The 16,959-nt window shown below is 38.4% G+C and overlaps 1 protein-coding gene across 1 annotated transcript in view; it reads left to right on the forward strand.

Annotated features, from left to right (window-relative positions):
* HLTF (helicase like transcription factor) overlaps nucleotides 1-16,959 on the forward strand; it is a 29,405-nt gene that overhangs the window by 1,069 nt on the left and 11,377 nt on the right. The window contains 16 exon segments of the mRNA XM_086618650.1: nucleotides 1,385-1,551; nucleotides 2,018-2,151; nucleotides 3,135-3,232; nucleotides 3,994-4,068; nucleotides 4,282-4,473; nucleotides 4,592-4,687; nucleotides 5,526-5,574; nucleotides 6,769-6,856; nucleotides 7,920-7,999; nucleotides 8,859-8,945; nucleotides 11,707-11,804; nucleotides 13,135-13,272; nucleotides 14,077-14,215; nucleotides 14,934-15,069; nucleotides 15,375-15,554; nucleotides 16,015-16,139. Coding sequence (XP_086474776.1) covers nucleotides 1,385-1,551; nucleotides 2,018-2,151; nucleotides 3,135-3,232; nucleotides 3,994-4,068; nucleotides 4,282-4,473; nucleotides 4,592-4,687; nucleotides 5,526-5,574; nucleotides 6,769-6,856; nucleotides 7,920-7,999; nucleotides 8,859-8,945; nucleotides 11,707-11,804; nucleotides 13,135-13,272; nucleotides 14,077-14,215; nucleotides 14,934-15,069; nucleotides 15,375-15,554; nucleotides 16,015-16,139 — 1,882 coding nt within the window.

The raw sequence follows: 16,959 nt of genomic DNA on the forward strand, positions 1-16,959 counted from the left end.
AATATTCTTCAAGGAAGTATTTAATCTAAAACTTAAATTCAAAATTTAATTAAATAAAAAAAAATCATAGAATGATTTGGGTTGGAAGGGACCTTAAAGATCACGTAGCTTCAACCCCCCCTGCCACAGACAGGGACACCTTCCACTACATCAGGTTGCTCAAAAGTCCCATCCAACCTGGCCTTGAAAACTTCCAGGGACACGGCAGTCACAGCTTCTCTGGACAAACTGTTCCAGAGCTTCACCACCCTCAGAGTGAAGAATTTCTTCCTTAGATCTGATCAAGGCCAGGTTGAATGAGGCTTTGGGCAACCTGGTGTAGTGGAGAGTTTCCCTGCCCATGGCAGGGGGGTTGGAACTAGATGAGCTTTGAGGTCCCTTCCCACCCTAACCATTCTATGATTCTAATCTAAATCTCCCCTCTTTCAGTTTAAAGCCATTGCCCCTTGTCCTATCACTACATGCCCTTGTAAAAAGTCCCTCCTCAGCTTTCCTGTAGGCCCCCTTTAAGTACTGGAAGGCTGCAATAAGATCACCCTGGAGCCTTCTCTTCTCCAGGCTGAACACCCCCAACCCTCCCAGCCTGTCTTCATAGCAGAGGTGCTCCAGCCCTCGGATCATCTTCGTGGGCCTTCTCTGGGCTTGCTCCAACAGCTCCATGTCCTTTCTATGTTGGGAGCCCCAGAGCTGAATGCAGTACCACAGGTGGGGTCTCACAAGAGCACAATAGTGGGGCAGAATCACCTTCCTTGACTGAATGAGCTATGAAATAATTTGATGAAATTAGCAACATTCAATCAAAATCAAATTAAATTCTATTTTCTCTTGACTTACATTGCCTTGTCAAATCTTTTGAAATTGTCCTGATTTTGGCTGGGATAGAATCAATTTTTCTTCCCAATAGCTGGCACAGTGCTGTGTTTTGGACTTAGGATGAGAATAAGGTCGATAACACACTGATGTTTTAGCTGTTGCCAAGCAATGAAGGTAGCAATATTTCAAATCTGGTTTAGTTATTTGGTAGCTCTGCTTGCCCACATAAGGCAAATGAAAGTGACTGAAAACAAGAAATTAGATAGGTCTCTGAACTGTTTACATGGTCAGAAAGGGATGTTTATTCCCTTACAAAATATATTAGCAGTGGAAGGGTGGGTCTTGCTCTCAGGAATACTTTTGAAATTGCTGATATCTATCAGGTAGCTCTTCTGTAATGCTTTTGGTATTTTGAATAAGTAGTAGGTTATTAGAGTGAACAGAATGCTATACTAAATTAATCTTTTAAGCTTCACAATATCGAAGTAAATGTGCATTTAGATATTTCTGCAAATAATTTAGAGTTAAATGAATGTGTTCAGGCATTTGTTTGTTTGTTTTGCTTTGTTAGGTTAATAACAATGAAATGGTTGCACTTCAGAGGGAGCCCAATAATCCTTATGATAAAAATGCAGTGAAAGTAAATAATGTGAATGGAGACCAGGTAGGCCATATAAAAAAAGAACTAGCGGCAGCATTGGCAGGCATTATGGACAACAAACTAGCAGTAGTTGAAGGGTAAGTGTGACGATTATGGTTTTGGTTCCATTAATATAAATAATTGAAACGTTTTTTTTGTTGTTGTTGCTACACTAGCAAATTCTGAAAACTGTAAGTGTTCTCTTTTGACAGAAGTGACAGCTCTTGGTAATACAATTAAAGCTTCATGTTTTCAGATTCTTTATTCTTCTGTTGAACTACTTGCATACAGTTCATTCTTTCCCATATATGATAAAATGTAGAGATGCTAGTGAGAGCAAATTCCTTAAAAGATTCTTGTGGAGCTCTTAAAAACTGTATGTGGTGGTTTGTATAAAAGATTTACATGGTGTGACTACTAACACCTAGATGGAACATTCTGGGTTTTGATGAAAACAAGCACTTTAGAGTACCTCTTGCTGAAGAAATAATGAAGTTTATTTTTTTAAAAAATAAGCAATTAAAGATTTCTGCTGTGGGGTTTTTTTTTCTTGCTTTTTATCAGAGTTGTGCCTTACGGAGCAAAAAATGCCTTTACCATGCCTGTACAAATGAGCTTTTGGGGAAGAGAAGAAAACAAGGAAGCAGTGCTGCATCAGCTAAAAAGGCATGGATTTAAATTGGCTCCTCCTCTGAAAGGTAAGTCTTGAAGTTTTGGAGTTTTTTCCTTTTTAAAATATTCAGATTGAACTTGCCACTGGTTGGAAGAAATGATTAAGGGCTTAATCCTCGCCATAGTCTTGTCATTCACAAAATTATTTTTTCAGCTTCATTGGGGAGTAATGCAGAGCCCACAGCTATTAATTTTAAACTTCATAGGAAGTACGCTTTTGTGCCTTATCTTTTATGTTACCTGCCAGCAATTGGAGAGGCATTTGAGCAACCTCAGAAATATACTTGATTCTATAAGTTCCTGAAAAATCCATAATGATTTCCTGCATATCTCCAGACTCGAAAACCATTTTTTTTTAAGAAACAGTTTAGATCCTTTCATAGAGTGAGGGTTTCAGGGACAATGCTGCTTTTTAGCAGAGTACTGGGACATGTATCGTGCTAGTGAGATGTGAGCAAATGGAGATGAGATGTCTCTGAACAAATAAGCTTAGCAGACCTGATGCTCTGCAGAGTGAGACTCGCACAAAAAGCACCTGTGCTCCTTTGTGGAAGCAGTGGTAGTCAGGAGTAAGAATGCAGAAATAAACAATTGGTGAGGGACAGGTCTGTTTTACGTGTAACAAGGTTTCAGTTTTTATCTTATAGGTTCTGTTGCACATAGTTAATGGAAAAAGAGCTTGGGGTAAACAAGCATTTTGTGTTATCAGTCATCATACTGTAACCAAGTCAAGTTTCATGTAACATAACAATTTTTAAGAAACACAGTTGCCATCTGGAAGGATCCCAACCCATACCTGGTTGCCTGTGAGTCTTACAAAGCTTTGTGGAAAGCCTTTGTGGCCCATTGAAAGTAAAGGATAAATTGAGGCTGAAAGACAAATGGTGAAAAATACTGTCTTATAGCCCACAGTCTGATCAGTGTTGTTACTTATGAGCCAGTGAAGGCTGAGATTGGGAAGGCAACATACCGTTGTGTTTCAAAATACTGTCTTTTCAATGGCAAGTAGGTTCAGAAGGTGGTTTTGGATCAAAGCGGATTTCTGGGAGAGCTGGTCCAAGTTACAGTGCTCCAGTTCATGCTGCTGTGCAGTTGACAACTGAACAGGTTTGCATTTCGTACTTAAACACCTGAAAGTTGGAGTTTTAACAGTGGGGGCCTTCAACTTTTTCATTAATAAAACGGTACTTTTGAAGTGGAAGTCTGTCGTGCTGTTTTTTTTTGTTTTTTTTTGTTTTTTTTTTTCCCTGAACCACAGATTTGCTTTGATGTCATCTTGCACTTCTGAACTTTCTAATTTTTATAGTATAAGCAGACATTTTAGCTGTGACAGCCTTGAGTCCCATGTAATTTTGGGAGGCTTTGGTTGTTCAGTAATTTTTTCACATTGTTGTGGTGGTGTGTTTTCTGTTCTCTGTCCTAATGCTTTACCAGATAACAAGTATGTTATGTTCTCAAATGAAAATAAAATCAGACTTTCCACCTTTATCTTCAGATTCAGATTTGGCCCAGGGTGATACGTGAAGGGTTAGGTGGTGGTTTGGTTTTGGTTTTGCTTTTTGTTTGCTCTTTCAAATTAGAGTGAATTAGTTACTTCAGTGAGCGTTGTACAAGGATGTGAATATATTTAGCCATCCTTCTCAAGCTCTTGCTTGTATTGGCATGTGTTTGTCTTGGTAAAACTGAACTGAATTTTTACATAGCAGTAGCTAATAAACATATTCCACCAAACTAGGTCTAAAGTGGTACACCTATCTATGCTAATTACCATAGGACAGATAATTGTAGTTTAAGAGTCACTGATTATTTAGTGATGTTATTTTTAATTACAATAATTTTAGTTGCAATTTTTGTGTTCATTTATGCAGCTTAAAAGTGAATTTGACAAATTGTTTGAGGATCTGAAGGAAGATGATCAGACTTGTGAAATGGAAGGAGCAGAGGTATATCTTAACCTTGACACTGTTTTCTATAAAAATATAAATACTTAAACATCTAGATGCATATTTAGCTTTGTGGTCTGGGAACAGGAGATGCTTGAATCAGAAAAAAAATTAGTAGATGTAAAGGACTTTATTAAAAAAAATTTTTCTTCAAAAAATGGAATGTCAAATTTAGTATGCGAAATGTGCATAACATATCTTTTTAATTTGCAGGCTGTTGGCACACTCTTGCTTCCCCATCAGAAGCAGGCTTTAGCTTGGATGGTTTCACGTGAGAACAGTAATGATTTACCACCATTTTGGGAAGAGAGAAGTAACTTCTATTACAATACACTTACAAATTTTGCAGAAAAACAGCGACCTAAAAATGTTCTTGGAGGAATACTGGCTGATGATATGGGACTGGTAATAGTACTTACTGAGCTTAAAATTTTTTTACAAGACGTGTGTGTGTTTCTTAATTTGCTTTTCCTTTGGTTCATTTTAATCTGTGGAAAATATGACATTCTTTTCTGTTATGCAGGGTAAAACGCTTACTACTATTGCATTGATTCTCACAAATTTTCAAGATGGCAAGCCTCTTCCTGTTGAAAAGATCACAAGTGATAAGTTTTATGAGGTGAGATGAAAGAAAAAGATTGTTTTAACTGAGTTAATATAGCAGTTACTGAAAAAAAAACGGTGACTAGTAACTTTCTGTATGGTGAACTTTGTATGCATTTTGTAGAAAAAGTTATTCAAGTACATCAAATAAGAGGAAGAATAGAGTGGATTAGTTGAAGGTAGATGGACTATGTTACTTCAGAGTGTATAATTGAGCTGTAGACTGTGTTATCTTAGGAGTATATGCTTAAGTATACTCCAAGGAAGAGTTTATGAAGGCATAAACATTTGCAATGTTAAGTTTTATAAAATCTTAAGTTTCCTGTAAATTTCTCTTCTAGGCAAGTTGTGACTGCACAAACAGAAGTGGTGTTTTTTCTAGAGGTGTGCATGCATAGTTCCTGGGTGGTTTGGAGGAAGTGCCTGAAATGACCTAAATAGCAAGCAGAGGGTCTTGGTATAAAGTACATAAATAAGTAAATACTGGTTTATGTTTTTGCCAAATACTTGAAATGAAGAGAGGAGGGGGAACTCCAGTTGGTGAACTAACACCAGTGTGCAAACTCTTCTTAGGTAGTGTAGTTCAAGTGCTTTTTGCTTTCATTGTGATACGATTTTCAAGACAATGAAGTAAACTAAATGGTAGGATTGGGTGATTTATTATGCAACATTCCCTGTCAATATTAAGGCTGGGAGTTTTGTTTCATTTTACTGTACTTGTCTAAATTTAACAAAATAACTCTGTGTTTGACCTCAGAATGTTAGCTGGGAAATGTTATGATTCGTATAATAAATGTTACTAGCATTTTTTCCAGTTGCTACATTAAAGAATAAAAGTTTACATTTCTCAATAGGAATCTGGTTCTAACAGCATGAACAACGTTGGACGCAGACCATGTAAAGGTGACAGCAAACTATGAAAAGTCCAGTAATGTTTGCATGATAATTAATGCTCTTACCTGGGACGCTCTTAGTCTGTGGTCAGTGCTAGTCTTCACAAACTCTTGACAAACTGAGTATCTCAGAGAAGTATTTAAAACATATCTTTAAAGATGTTTCAGTTGACATATAAGAAGATTAAGTGCCTTGTGAGAAAGTTGCACCCTGCCAGGGAAGTTGCCACATCCAGGAAATGGCTTGTGGGTTACTTTTGCTTTCCTTTTTCCTTCCTTGTAGATAAAACAGGAGCACTTATGCATGTGTTAGAGTCTTGTTTATTTAAACAGTAAACATTAGAAGTTAAATTGTAATTAGGTTCTGTATTAAGTAACTTTTTTTTTTTAAATAAAGTAATGAGCAAACGACAACTATTTAGAAGGATTTTATCACAACTGTAGTTTTCAGGTTGTATTGGGAGAATTTAAAGATGTATATGAAAAATTATACTTGCTATTAGTATGTTTTGTAACTCATGCTCTTGAAAATGGCCAAAGAAATGTATCGGGCTTGAAGTTTTCTTGCAGTAACTTTCTCTTGCTCCTCTCCCATGCAAGGAATTTTAATACGGGCGGCCTAACTTGTTGCATAAGAGAAATGAAAGGGACTGATAAGGAGAGAACACATCAGTATGAGCTGCCTCTGGTGAAAGTTATTTTTATTGTTACTCTGGAAGGGAGAAAATGCAGACTTTTATGGAGGTCAATACGAGTGTCGCTAGAAAATCAGAACCTTTACAAAAGCTGAATTGCCTAGCAGCATCCAAGATACTGATTTTTTTCCAGAGCATTAAGCATTTTAACAGGATACTATAAAAACCCTTTATCATTTAGCGTTATTTAAAACTTCTTGATAGAACTTTACCCTTACTGTTTAACAGTACAATGCTTACATTTTTTTTTCCCTTTTCTTGATAGTTTGTTTTTGACCACCTGCAAACTCAGTACACTTTTTTGACTTTGTAAATATTTAAGATTGTTTTAAGAGTATTTTTATTTTTTATTTGTGATCACGATATCAGTAGTACTTGTTCCATGCAGAACTAAGGTTGTTTTAAAGGAAGTTTGTACTTGTTTTTGATCAAGTTATGCTAAAGTTGGTTTGATAACCAATCTGGAGACTATGTATATTTCTCATAAATACAATTTCTTCTTTATGAAGACTCTAGCAATGTGATGGAGCCTGGTGTTTCTAACGTTAAAAAGTTTGAAACTACTCCGTTGAAATACTCAAGTTGTCTTCCAAAAAGGTAGATAGCTGGAATAATATTTTTCTTTTTATTAGTTTGCTACATAGATTCTGAGTAAAAATAAAGTGGTACTTGGTTGTGATTTACCTTAGCCTAACACATACTCCTGCTTTCTCCTCACCTTTCAGTATGCTATACTTCTGTTTAAATTTATCATAAGTATTCTGTTTTGCACTTTGGAATATATCAAAAAGCATTAACTCATTCTATGTGACTTGTGTGATTGCATGCTTGAGTGTCTCCTTCAGTAGTAAGGATGTCTAATAACGTAGAATCATAGAATGGTTTGGGTTGGAAGGGACCTTAAAGCTTATCTAGTTCCAAACCCCCTGCTATGGGCAGGGACAACTTTCCCTAGACCAGGTTGCTCAAAGCCTCATCCCACCTGGCCTTGAAAACTGCCAGGGATGGGACATCCACAGCTTTTCTGAGCAACCTGTTCCAGTACCTCACCACCCACGTAGTGAAGAATTTCTTCCTTATATCTAATTTAAATCTCCCCTCTTTCGGTTTAAATCCATTGCCTCGTGTCCTTTCATTACAAATCTTTGCAAAAAGTCCTTCTCCAGCTTCCTTGTAGCCCCTTTAGGTACTGGACGGCTGTTATAAGGTCTCTCTGGATCCTTCTCTTCTCCAGACTGAACAGCCCCAACTCTCTCAGCCTGTCTCTGTAGGAGAGTGTGGCGTCTAAAAAACTGGCTGTGAAGTAATCTTTTTTCCTAGTATTAACTGCGTTTTTAAGTGGTTAAATGTTTTGCAGGCATGCTTCTGACAGAGACACAGCTTTGAGCTGATGAAGTTGTGAAGCTAGCATCCTCTTGTAATTGGTGTGAACTTCAGTGATAATCTGTACTGAATTTTTTGAGCATTATTCAACTTGCAGCTCTGTTCTGTGCTTTCCCTTTTTCTAACCCTTCTAAAGAGAAAATTTTCAAATCACAATGGTGTCTTATTTGCAATATCAAGTTAATTCACTTTATGCTGTTGAGATTTAATATATAAATTGAAGTAGTGTTAGAGTTATGTGATTTTTTTTTTTTTTTTCTTAATGGTGATATCTTAGAGATAAAGCCAAGAAACCCAGATACTCAGGAAGCAGTGACTTGGGAGAGTCTGAAGAATGGCTACTGCAACAAACAGAAAGTAAGTTGCAAGGATTTTTTTTTTTTAATTGGTTACTGTGATATCTGATGTCTCTTCCCTTTCTGAAGCCAAACTGAATAGGCTTTCTAATTGATTGGGAAAGGAATTAACTAAACTACTTGGATTTTTTTTATTCAACCAGAACTTTAAGCAGTAAATTGTAGAAATTGCTGAATGGGAAGGCAGTTTAGTCCTAAGTGTTGTATTTTGTTTCCTTAGCTGAACAAGTGATGGTGTAACAAGCTATGAGCAGGGTCAACCAGGTGGTGAAAAACAGAATTGCTAAGATTTTTAGAATTTGGCATAGGCTTGTCAGGGCACTAAGGTTGGAAAAACAAATTGAAAAAATTAAGTCCATCTTTTATGGTAAATATCTGAAATATGATCATGAAGAGGCAAGAATGTGTCATTTGTTGAACTAAGTATCTTGCATGGAAAAAAAAATGAAGGGCTATGGGTATTCTGGAGTAAGCAGTTAGGTTTAGATTTAAAGTACTTGAAGTGAAACCTGTGCTAAACTTTTTTTTTAATGACTGGTAAACTGTATTCCTCTGAAGTTCATAACCTGAAATAGATGTATAAGATACTATATTTCTGCACACATGCCTGCCAGAGTCAGGAAGCATCTGGACAGTGCTCTTAGCTGTATGGTTTAGTTTTAGGTAGTCCTGCGAGGACGAAGGAGTTGGACTTGGTGATCCTTACGGGTCCCTTCTAACTCAAGATACTCTATGTTATTGTATTGGAGAGAAGTAGTAATTTGATTAACAGGTTTGACTTTTATGAAACGTCATAAAAATAAATGCATGCGTATGCTCTGCACGGTGTGAAAAATCTATGTTTGTCTCACTTTTTGCAGCAACTTCCTATGTTATCCAAGAAGATACAGGCTTTGCATCTGCTCTACCTTCATCTGCTTGTTTAAAAAGACAAACAAAGAGAAAAGGTAATGAAAGGATAAAAAGATAATATTAGTTTCTGAGTTTTTTTAAGCTGAAGTATGGTACATATTTGACTTCATAGAATCATAGAAGGGTTTGGATTGGAAGGGACATTTAATGATCATATAGTCCAACCTCTCTGCAGTAAGCAGGGACATCTTCAACTAGAGCAACCCCTTCAACCTGACCTTGAACGTTTCCAGGGATGAGGCATCTACCACCTCTCTGGGCAACCTGTGCCAATGTTTCACCACCCTCATTGTAAAAAATTTCTTCCTTATATCTAGTCTAAACCTACCCTCTTTTAGCTTAAAACCATTACCCCATGTCTATCGCAACAAGCCCTGTTCAAAAGTTTGTCCCCATCTTTCTTATAAGCCCCCTTGAAGTACTGAAAGGCTGCAATAGGGTCTCCCTGGAGCCTTCTCTTCTCCATTCTGAAAAACCCCAACTCTCTCAGCCCTTCTTCATAGGAGAGGTGCTCCAGCCCTCTATAGTTGTCTGTGGCTCTCCTCTGGACCCAGTCCATGTCTTTCCTGTGCTGAGCGCCCCAGAGCTGGACACAGTACTGCAGGTGGGGTCTCATGAGAGCAGAGTAGAGGGGGAGGATCCCCTCCCCTCGACCTGCTGGCCACGCTTCTTTTGATGCAGCCCAGGATGTGGTTGGTCTTCTGGGCTGTAAGCGCACATTGCTGACTACCCCCAAGTCCCGCTCCACAGGGCTGCTCTCATCCCTTCATCCCCCCACCTGTATTGATACCAGGGATTACCCTGACCCAGGTGCAGAACCTTGCACTTGGCCTTGTTGAACCTCATGAGGTTCACATGGACCCCCTTCTTGAGCTTGTCTAGGTCCTCTGGATGGCATCCCATCTCTCAGGCATGTCAACTGCACCACTCAGCTTGGTGTTATCTGCAAACTGGCTGAGGGTGTACTTGATCCCACTGTCTATGTCACTGATGAAGATTATTAAACAGTACTGGTCCCAGTATGGACCCCTGAGGGACACTACTTATCACCGATATCCATCTGGGCATTGAGCCGTTGACATTGACCACTACCCTGTGGATGTGACCATCCAACCAATTCTTCATTCACTGAACAGTCTACACATCAGATCCATATCTCTCCAATTTAGAGAGAAGGATGTTGTGGAGGACTGTGTCAAAGGCTGTACAGAAGTCCAGATAGACAACATCTGTAGCTCTTCCCTTGTTGGCTGATGTAGTCACTCCATCATAGAAGGCCACTAGATTGGTCAGGCAGGACTTGTCCTTGGTGAAGCCATGCTGGCTGTCTCACATCACCTCCCTGTCCTCCATGTGTCTTAGCATAGCTTCTAAGAGGATCTGTTCCAGGATCGTCCCAGGCACAGAGGTGAGGCTGACAGGTTGGTAGTTCCCAGGGTTCTTCTCTCTACCCTTTTTGAAAAATGATGTAATGTTTCCCTTTTTCCAGTCACCAAGGACTTCACCTATCTGCTGTAACTTTTCAGATATCATGGAGGGCAGCTTGGCAACTACATCAGCCAGTTCCCTCAGGACTCTGGGATGCATCTCATCAAATCCCATGGACTTTTGTATGTTCAGGTTCCTCAGGTGGTGTCAAACCTGATCTTCTCTTACAGTAGGAGGGATTTTGCTCCCCTCGTCCCCTCAAGAGGTGTGGGAAGGAAGGTTGCCAGTGAAGACTGAGGCAAAAACATTGTTGAGTACCTCAGCCTTTTCCTCATCTGTTGTTACCAGTTTGCCACTCTTGCTCATTGGGGAGGGTACACTTTCCTTGACCTTCCTTTTCTGGCTGACACAACTGTAGAAGCTCTTCTAATTATTCTTTGCATCCCTTGCAAAGTTCAGCTCCATCTGCACTTTGGCTTTCCTGACCCCACCCCTGCACAACTGGGCGGCATCCCTGTGTTCTTCCCAGGATACCTGTCCCTGCTTCCACTGCCTGTGCATGTCCTTCTTGCTCTTTAGTTTGACTAGCAGGTCTTGACTCAGCTATGCTGATCTCTTGCCTTCCGTGCCTGATTTCTTACATGTGAGGATTGAGGGCTCTTGGGCGATGTGGAAAGTGTCGTTAAAGATCTGCCAGCTCTATTCTGATCCCTTTTCCGTGAGGGCAGTTTCCCAGGGCATCCTATTGACTAATTCCTTGAACAGCTGGAAATTTGTTTTCCTTAAGTTCAGGGTCCTGGCTTTACTTTTTGCCTGACCCATATCCCTCAGGGCTGTGACCTCCACCAGCACATGATCACTGCGGCCCAGGCTGCCTCCAATCTTGATGGCACCAATTAGCTCATTTGTGTTGGTGACCATCAGATCAAGTAACACATCCATTCTGGTAGGGCTATCTGTTACCTGGCTTAAGAAGTTATCCTCAATTCATGGCAGGAGTCTCCTGGATTGCTCCTTTTCCATCAGATGTTGGGGTGTTTGAAGTCCCCCAGCAGGATGAGAGCCTGCGAGTGCGATGCCTCTTGTAGCTGGAGTAAGAGGCTCCCCTTGATCGGGTGGCCTGTAGTAGACACCAACCACAAGGTTCCCTTTGTTGCCTCAGTCTCTAGTTCTTGCCCATGAGCTTTCAGCCTGCTTGTGGCTGTTAATAATGACTTAATAAATGAAGCTTCGATCTTTATAAATTCCTTTGATGCTGTTCAGGTGAAGAAATTTAGAAAGGACTTCAGGGAACCATAAATTTATTGAACTTCTACTTTGCTTTAAAGTGAACTGTTATACCACTAAATAGGACTTCTGTTTTGTCAGGTGCTGCTAGCAGTCAGTCAGTTGAGACGAAGTACTCTGGTGATGGCCCAAGAGCAACACTGATTGTATGTCCACTGTCTGTCCTAAGCAACTGGATTGTAAGTACTAAGCTGTTTCAATGTGTAAATGTGATGTATGTTGATTATGGTGCTGTAGAAATAGTACTCCCTGTTGTCGCTCGTGCTAGTAAAAGGTCATGGTTTTCCTTTTTTATGAAAGAAAGCTGCTTTCACAATGGAGGTTTATTACAGAAATTTAAAAACTGGAGTAATAGTGTAATGAGAGTACGGTTCCGTGAGTAGTGAGCTCATCACTATCAAAAAGAGCAAGCTTGCTTTCCATTCCTTGCTTTTGAGTGGGCGGGTTCACTTTGGCCCTTCTGGAATTGATGTGATTTAACTCCTTAAACCAGATGAGGTGGGTGGAGGAGACAGGTTCTTCTTGCAAGCTTAGAATAAAATATTGCTGTACTTTATTGATAATGCATGTGACATTTCATTTACTAGATGTGTTCAGTAATTTGGTGATCCTGTAGATGATTTGTAGGAGTAGATCATCTAGGGTGAACAGGTGGGAGGGCCTTTCTAGCTCTGTCCCTTCATTAGTTGAGTTTTTTTGTTTTCATGACATTTTGAATACAAATACTAAGGGGATATCTTTAACTTTCAAGTTATGTTTTATTTGGAAGTTTTTGCTCTCTGTGGTTAGAACATTAATAAGAAAAGGATACAATTTAATCTTAAACTGTAGGTAAAACGTGACAGTCATAAAACTGAGAAACATCAAAGAGTGTAAAAAAGAAGTACTCTTCGTCAATTTAAGACCGAATATTTAAAAAGAAAACTTGTGAGTCTGGTGCTTCAAAAATCAAATTGTTGATTTTTATTGGCTGTTGAGATTACTGTATGCTGAATGCTTCGCAGGACAAATGTAGAGAATATAAACACTGGTTTTAAAATGAATACTTGGACAACTGTGCTGTCATTTATGTTAAAACTTAGGTGGTTAACCCAGTAAGGGGAAGAAGCTGTAAATGAACAGTGAAAGAAGAAACAAAGAGAAGATGAAGGTAGAAAGTGAAAAAGAACATAAAAGCTCTTCAGTTACAGTTTGGGAGGAACAGTGGATGTTGAAGTGCATATACCATCAGGATGTGAATTAATACTGTGCAAGAAGTAGAGCTAGAGTTACCAGAATGTTATACTGTGTCTATTACTAAAGCCTGAGGTGACTACTTCAGGTCCCTCTTCTCACCTGGGTGGAGTGGTGAAAAGAAAGCCAAATTCAAATTGCTTTTGTTGTGTCAGTGGATGTAGAATGTCACAGAGCTAGAGGAAGTGGGTTTTAGTTACGGCAACTTGCAAGAACTGTATTCTCGTAATCATATAGTAACAGTATCTTTTGAATGATTTTTGACTTTTCTTTCAGGACCAGTTTGAACAACATGTCCGCCAAGATTTTCATGTAAATATTTATGTTTATTATGGTTCTGACCGCAGCAAAGACCCATCAGTTCTTTCAGAACAAGACATTGTACTGACAACATACAACATCTTAGCTACTGATGTAAGTAAATGAGAAAAATTGTTCTTTGAAGATCTCTTACTGTTCGACTCCCAGTGTTTGGGCTAATGATGGCAGTATATTCAAGTGCTACTCTGGTAGACAATCAAAAGGTTATAGCTGTAGTTTTATTTTACATACCTTCTTACGAGTTTGCTGTGGTAGTGAAGGGAGTTTTTATTGAGTGCTCCTGTAGAGAAAATTATTTAGCTGCAATTATGACAGCTTAAAGAAGAGACTTTTTAAGGATAGAAAAGAAAGGCAAGTATGTAAATATCCCCAAATCCCAGTGTCATGAGGCTCCCATTTTTGCCTTCCCCTATCAGATTCAAAGAATATGGAGCATATAAAAACATAATTCCACAGTTCTTGTTGCACATGTGCTGCAACCCAGTAGGCCATTGAATGAGATGTATTTGTAAAGTGATGCTTTCATAGAAATTCCAGCCATTTTAAAAGCCTGAAGATTACATCTTTACATACAATATAAACTTTTAATTTGCTCTCTGATGTGTTTTCCATATCTCTGTGTCTTTGACACCTTTCTTCTTTTCAGGCTTAGCTTCTTTTTGCTGTAGCTCATTTCTCATATAGAAGTATGACAAGACTGGTAACGTTTTCCAGGAATCATTAAATCTAAAAGAAGGAACGCCTCACTCTTAGTTTTACTCTTCTGTGCTGATAAGGTGCAAATAAATACTATCCATTATTAATTGTGGAATTGATATGGTAATAGCTTGCTTAATCCAAATTGCAAAAAAGTATTTTAATTTGAATCAAAGGTGGAAAAAAAATACTCTGTTTCAGGTTAGAGGTGACAGCCCTTTACATAAAGTCAAGTGGCTGAGAATTGTGTTGGATGAGGGGCACACTATACGAAATCCAAATGCTCAGCAAACTAAAGCTGCCTTAAATCTGGAGGGACAAAGAAGATGGGTACTGACAGGTAAAATATTTGACACCAGAGTAAATGCAATGCAAATCATCTTAGTATAACACCATCTTGTGTTTCCTACTTGGTGTTTACACTTTGGGAGGTTTGTCTGCATGAGAATCATTTGAAATGTTTTTAAGGCTTGTCTTTGAGCAGTGATTTAGATGTGTCGTCTTTAAGTTGTTTTTGATTTTCTTTACTTGGTTTGGTGGTGGGTTGTTTTTTTTAGTTTTTGTTTCTACTCAGTTCAGACACAAATTTAAAAATAACTTCTGATACACAAGTTTGTTGGAAGTACAAGTAAAAAGAGATCTGTTTATGAACTGGCATGTTAGGTCTGGTTAGAAGCTCACACTCTTACTTACTTATCTGAACCTCAGAAGCTTTTTGAAATGTAATAATTGTCCTAGAAACTGCCAGAGACCATGCAAGCATATGATCCATAACTTAAAGATGGTCGTGATGTAACTACTGCTGGTGAACCTGAAATGGAAGGATGAACATCCAAGTCTTGCCAGCACTGAGAACTGCAGTTTCTCACTCTTATATATTTAAGTGTTTCGTAGTGTGTTAATTAAAAGTATTATATTTGATGACATGTCAGCCTAGTTATGAGAGACCTTGTCCATAATATATGGTTTGGAGAGAGCACAGAACTTTCACTTTGACTAAAAAGTTGTATTTTTTAGTTTCTTTGAGACTTTACAGTTTTTGTTTGTTTTCTGTTTAGGCACTCCTATTCAGAATTCTGTAAAGGATTTGTGGTCTCTTATTTCCTTCTTAAAACTGAAACCTTTTACTGATCGAGAGTGGTGGCACAGAACAATTCAACGTCCGGTCACAATGGGAGTTCCAGGAGGACTTGAGTACGAAGTGTTTCCAAAGGGTTTGTGAAAGAGTATGACTGGCATTGTTTGGGCAATGTGACAGATTAGTGTTTCATGTTTTAAAATTAAAATGCATGTGTAATCAGTTCTTATTTCAATTTTTTAGTTCAAAATAATAAATATTAAATAGTACATATTATTTAGTATTTCAGATTAATAGATTATATTGTACGACTGGGCTTGGATTTTTTACAGAACATGTATTTGTGCAATAAACTGAAAAAAAAAACCAACAACAAACCAATCCCAGCTGGATAATATATTGTTTATATATGTATTTTTAGGCGTTTACAATCTCTGATTAGGAGGATTACCCTTAGAAGAACTAAAACAAGTAAAGTTGAAGGAAAACCCATTTTGGACTTACCAGAACGTAAAGTACTTATTCAGCATGTTACGCTTGCAGAGGAAGAGAGACAAATCTATCAGTCTGTGAAGAAGGAGGGCAAAGCTGTTATTAGCAGGTGAGTAGGAGACTTTCTTAATCCGGAAGGTTGAAGTTTGATATCACAAACTTGTGTTTCGGAAGTTTGATTACGTTAGCTCTAGTAGCCTAGTGTGTCAGTTTGTGTGCTGTAAGGTAATAATTGCAAATTAGCATAGCATCTTCTCAGCTCTTAAAAGGGAAGTAGAGACTATTGCAGAACTATGTATTAGAAGTTCTGTCTTAAAAGAGACAGAAAGGGATACCAGGTACGTAAAGAATGGCCTTAAAATTTTTGTTACCACGTGTTAGCATTTCTTGTAGTAGAACGTGCTACTGGTAGCGTTTTGTACCTCATTTCAGAAGAGTATTTGAGAAAATATATTCAAACAGGAAAGTGAAAAATCAGAACATCATTCTAACAGCTACACTTGATCACTTAATGTCATCTGTTACTTCAGGTTGTAGTGTTTCGCACTAACGATAAAACTCTTGTTCAGATTTTTCAGTGAAGGGACTGTACTAGCTCACTATGCTGACATCCTTGGTGTCCTGCTCAGATTGAGGCAGCTTTGTTGTCATCCTCATCTTTGTATAAATACGTCTTCTTCTAGTTTTCCAGCTGGTGAGTGAACACTTTTGGTTCCTGTGTTTCTAAAAACAGGACTTGCACTTTTCCCAAGCTTTCTAGCTTCAGCCTTCTTCTTTCAGCTTGGATTGTTGAAATTTTAGCTTTGATACCTTTATTTTTTTTGTACCATAAGATGTTTGAATATGTTTGAGAAGTGGGTACTGGAGCATATATTCAATGAAAGCAATGAAATACGAGTAGTTATGAAGGCTAAAAGCAGGAGTTAATAAGCTTTGACAGCCTGTACAGAAACGACTGAAGAGGACCTCTGCAGAGCCAAATGCAGAAGGCCTGTTAAAAAGCAGTGTATCTATTGTTTTAATAATTTACAGAAGTGCTTTTGCAGCAAATTTTTTTCTTTGCCTCAGGAGAGAAGATGTAGAGGCGCTTTGGGGAATGGCTTGTAGATTGGTAGCCGTGTCAGCAGAACCATTGCCTCTTCAGCAGAATAGGAAACTGTTGACTTTGTTATGGTTGTAAGGAAGGGTGAACACAGAGGACTGAAAGGAGAGTGAAATTTTGACAGGCCAGAACTGTACAGCTGTGTAGTGTTCAAAATAGACGCATTTATTTCAGAAGAAAGCATAGTCTGCTTCAAATACTCTAAATTTGAGAATTCTCACATTTAATATTTTGAAAAATCCTGGTTTGAGATACCATTGGTATGGGTGTGATTTTTCAGGAATCCAAAAGACCAATGAGATACCGTCAGAACCTTTTTTAGAAGGTCGTCATTTATCTTCCTGAAAAATACAGGATGGAGAAATGATTGGATAATTGTTCAATAATTATTTAGAAATTAATTAGTAACTAG

This window comes from Tauraco erythrolophus, chromosome 11, assembly GCF_009769465.1.
Source record: "Tauraco erythrolophus isolate bTauEry1 chromosome 11, bTauEry1.pri, whole genome shotgun sequence".
Lineage (NCBI taxonomy): Eukaryota > Metazoa > Chordata > Aves > Musophagiformes > Musophagidae > Tauraco > Tauraco erythrolophus.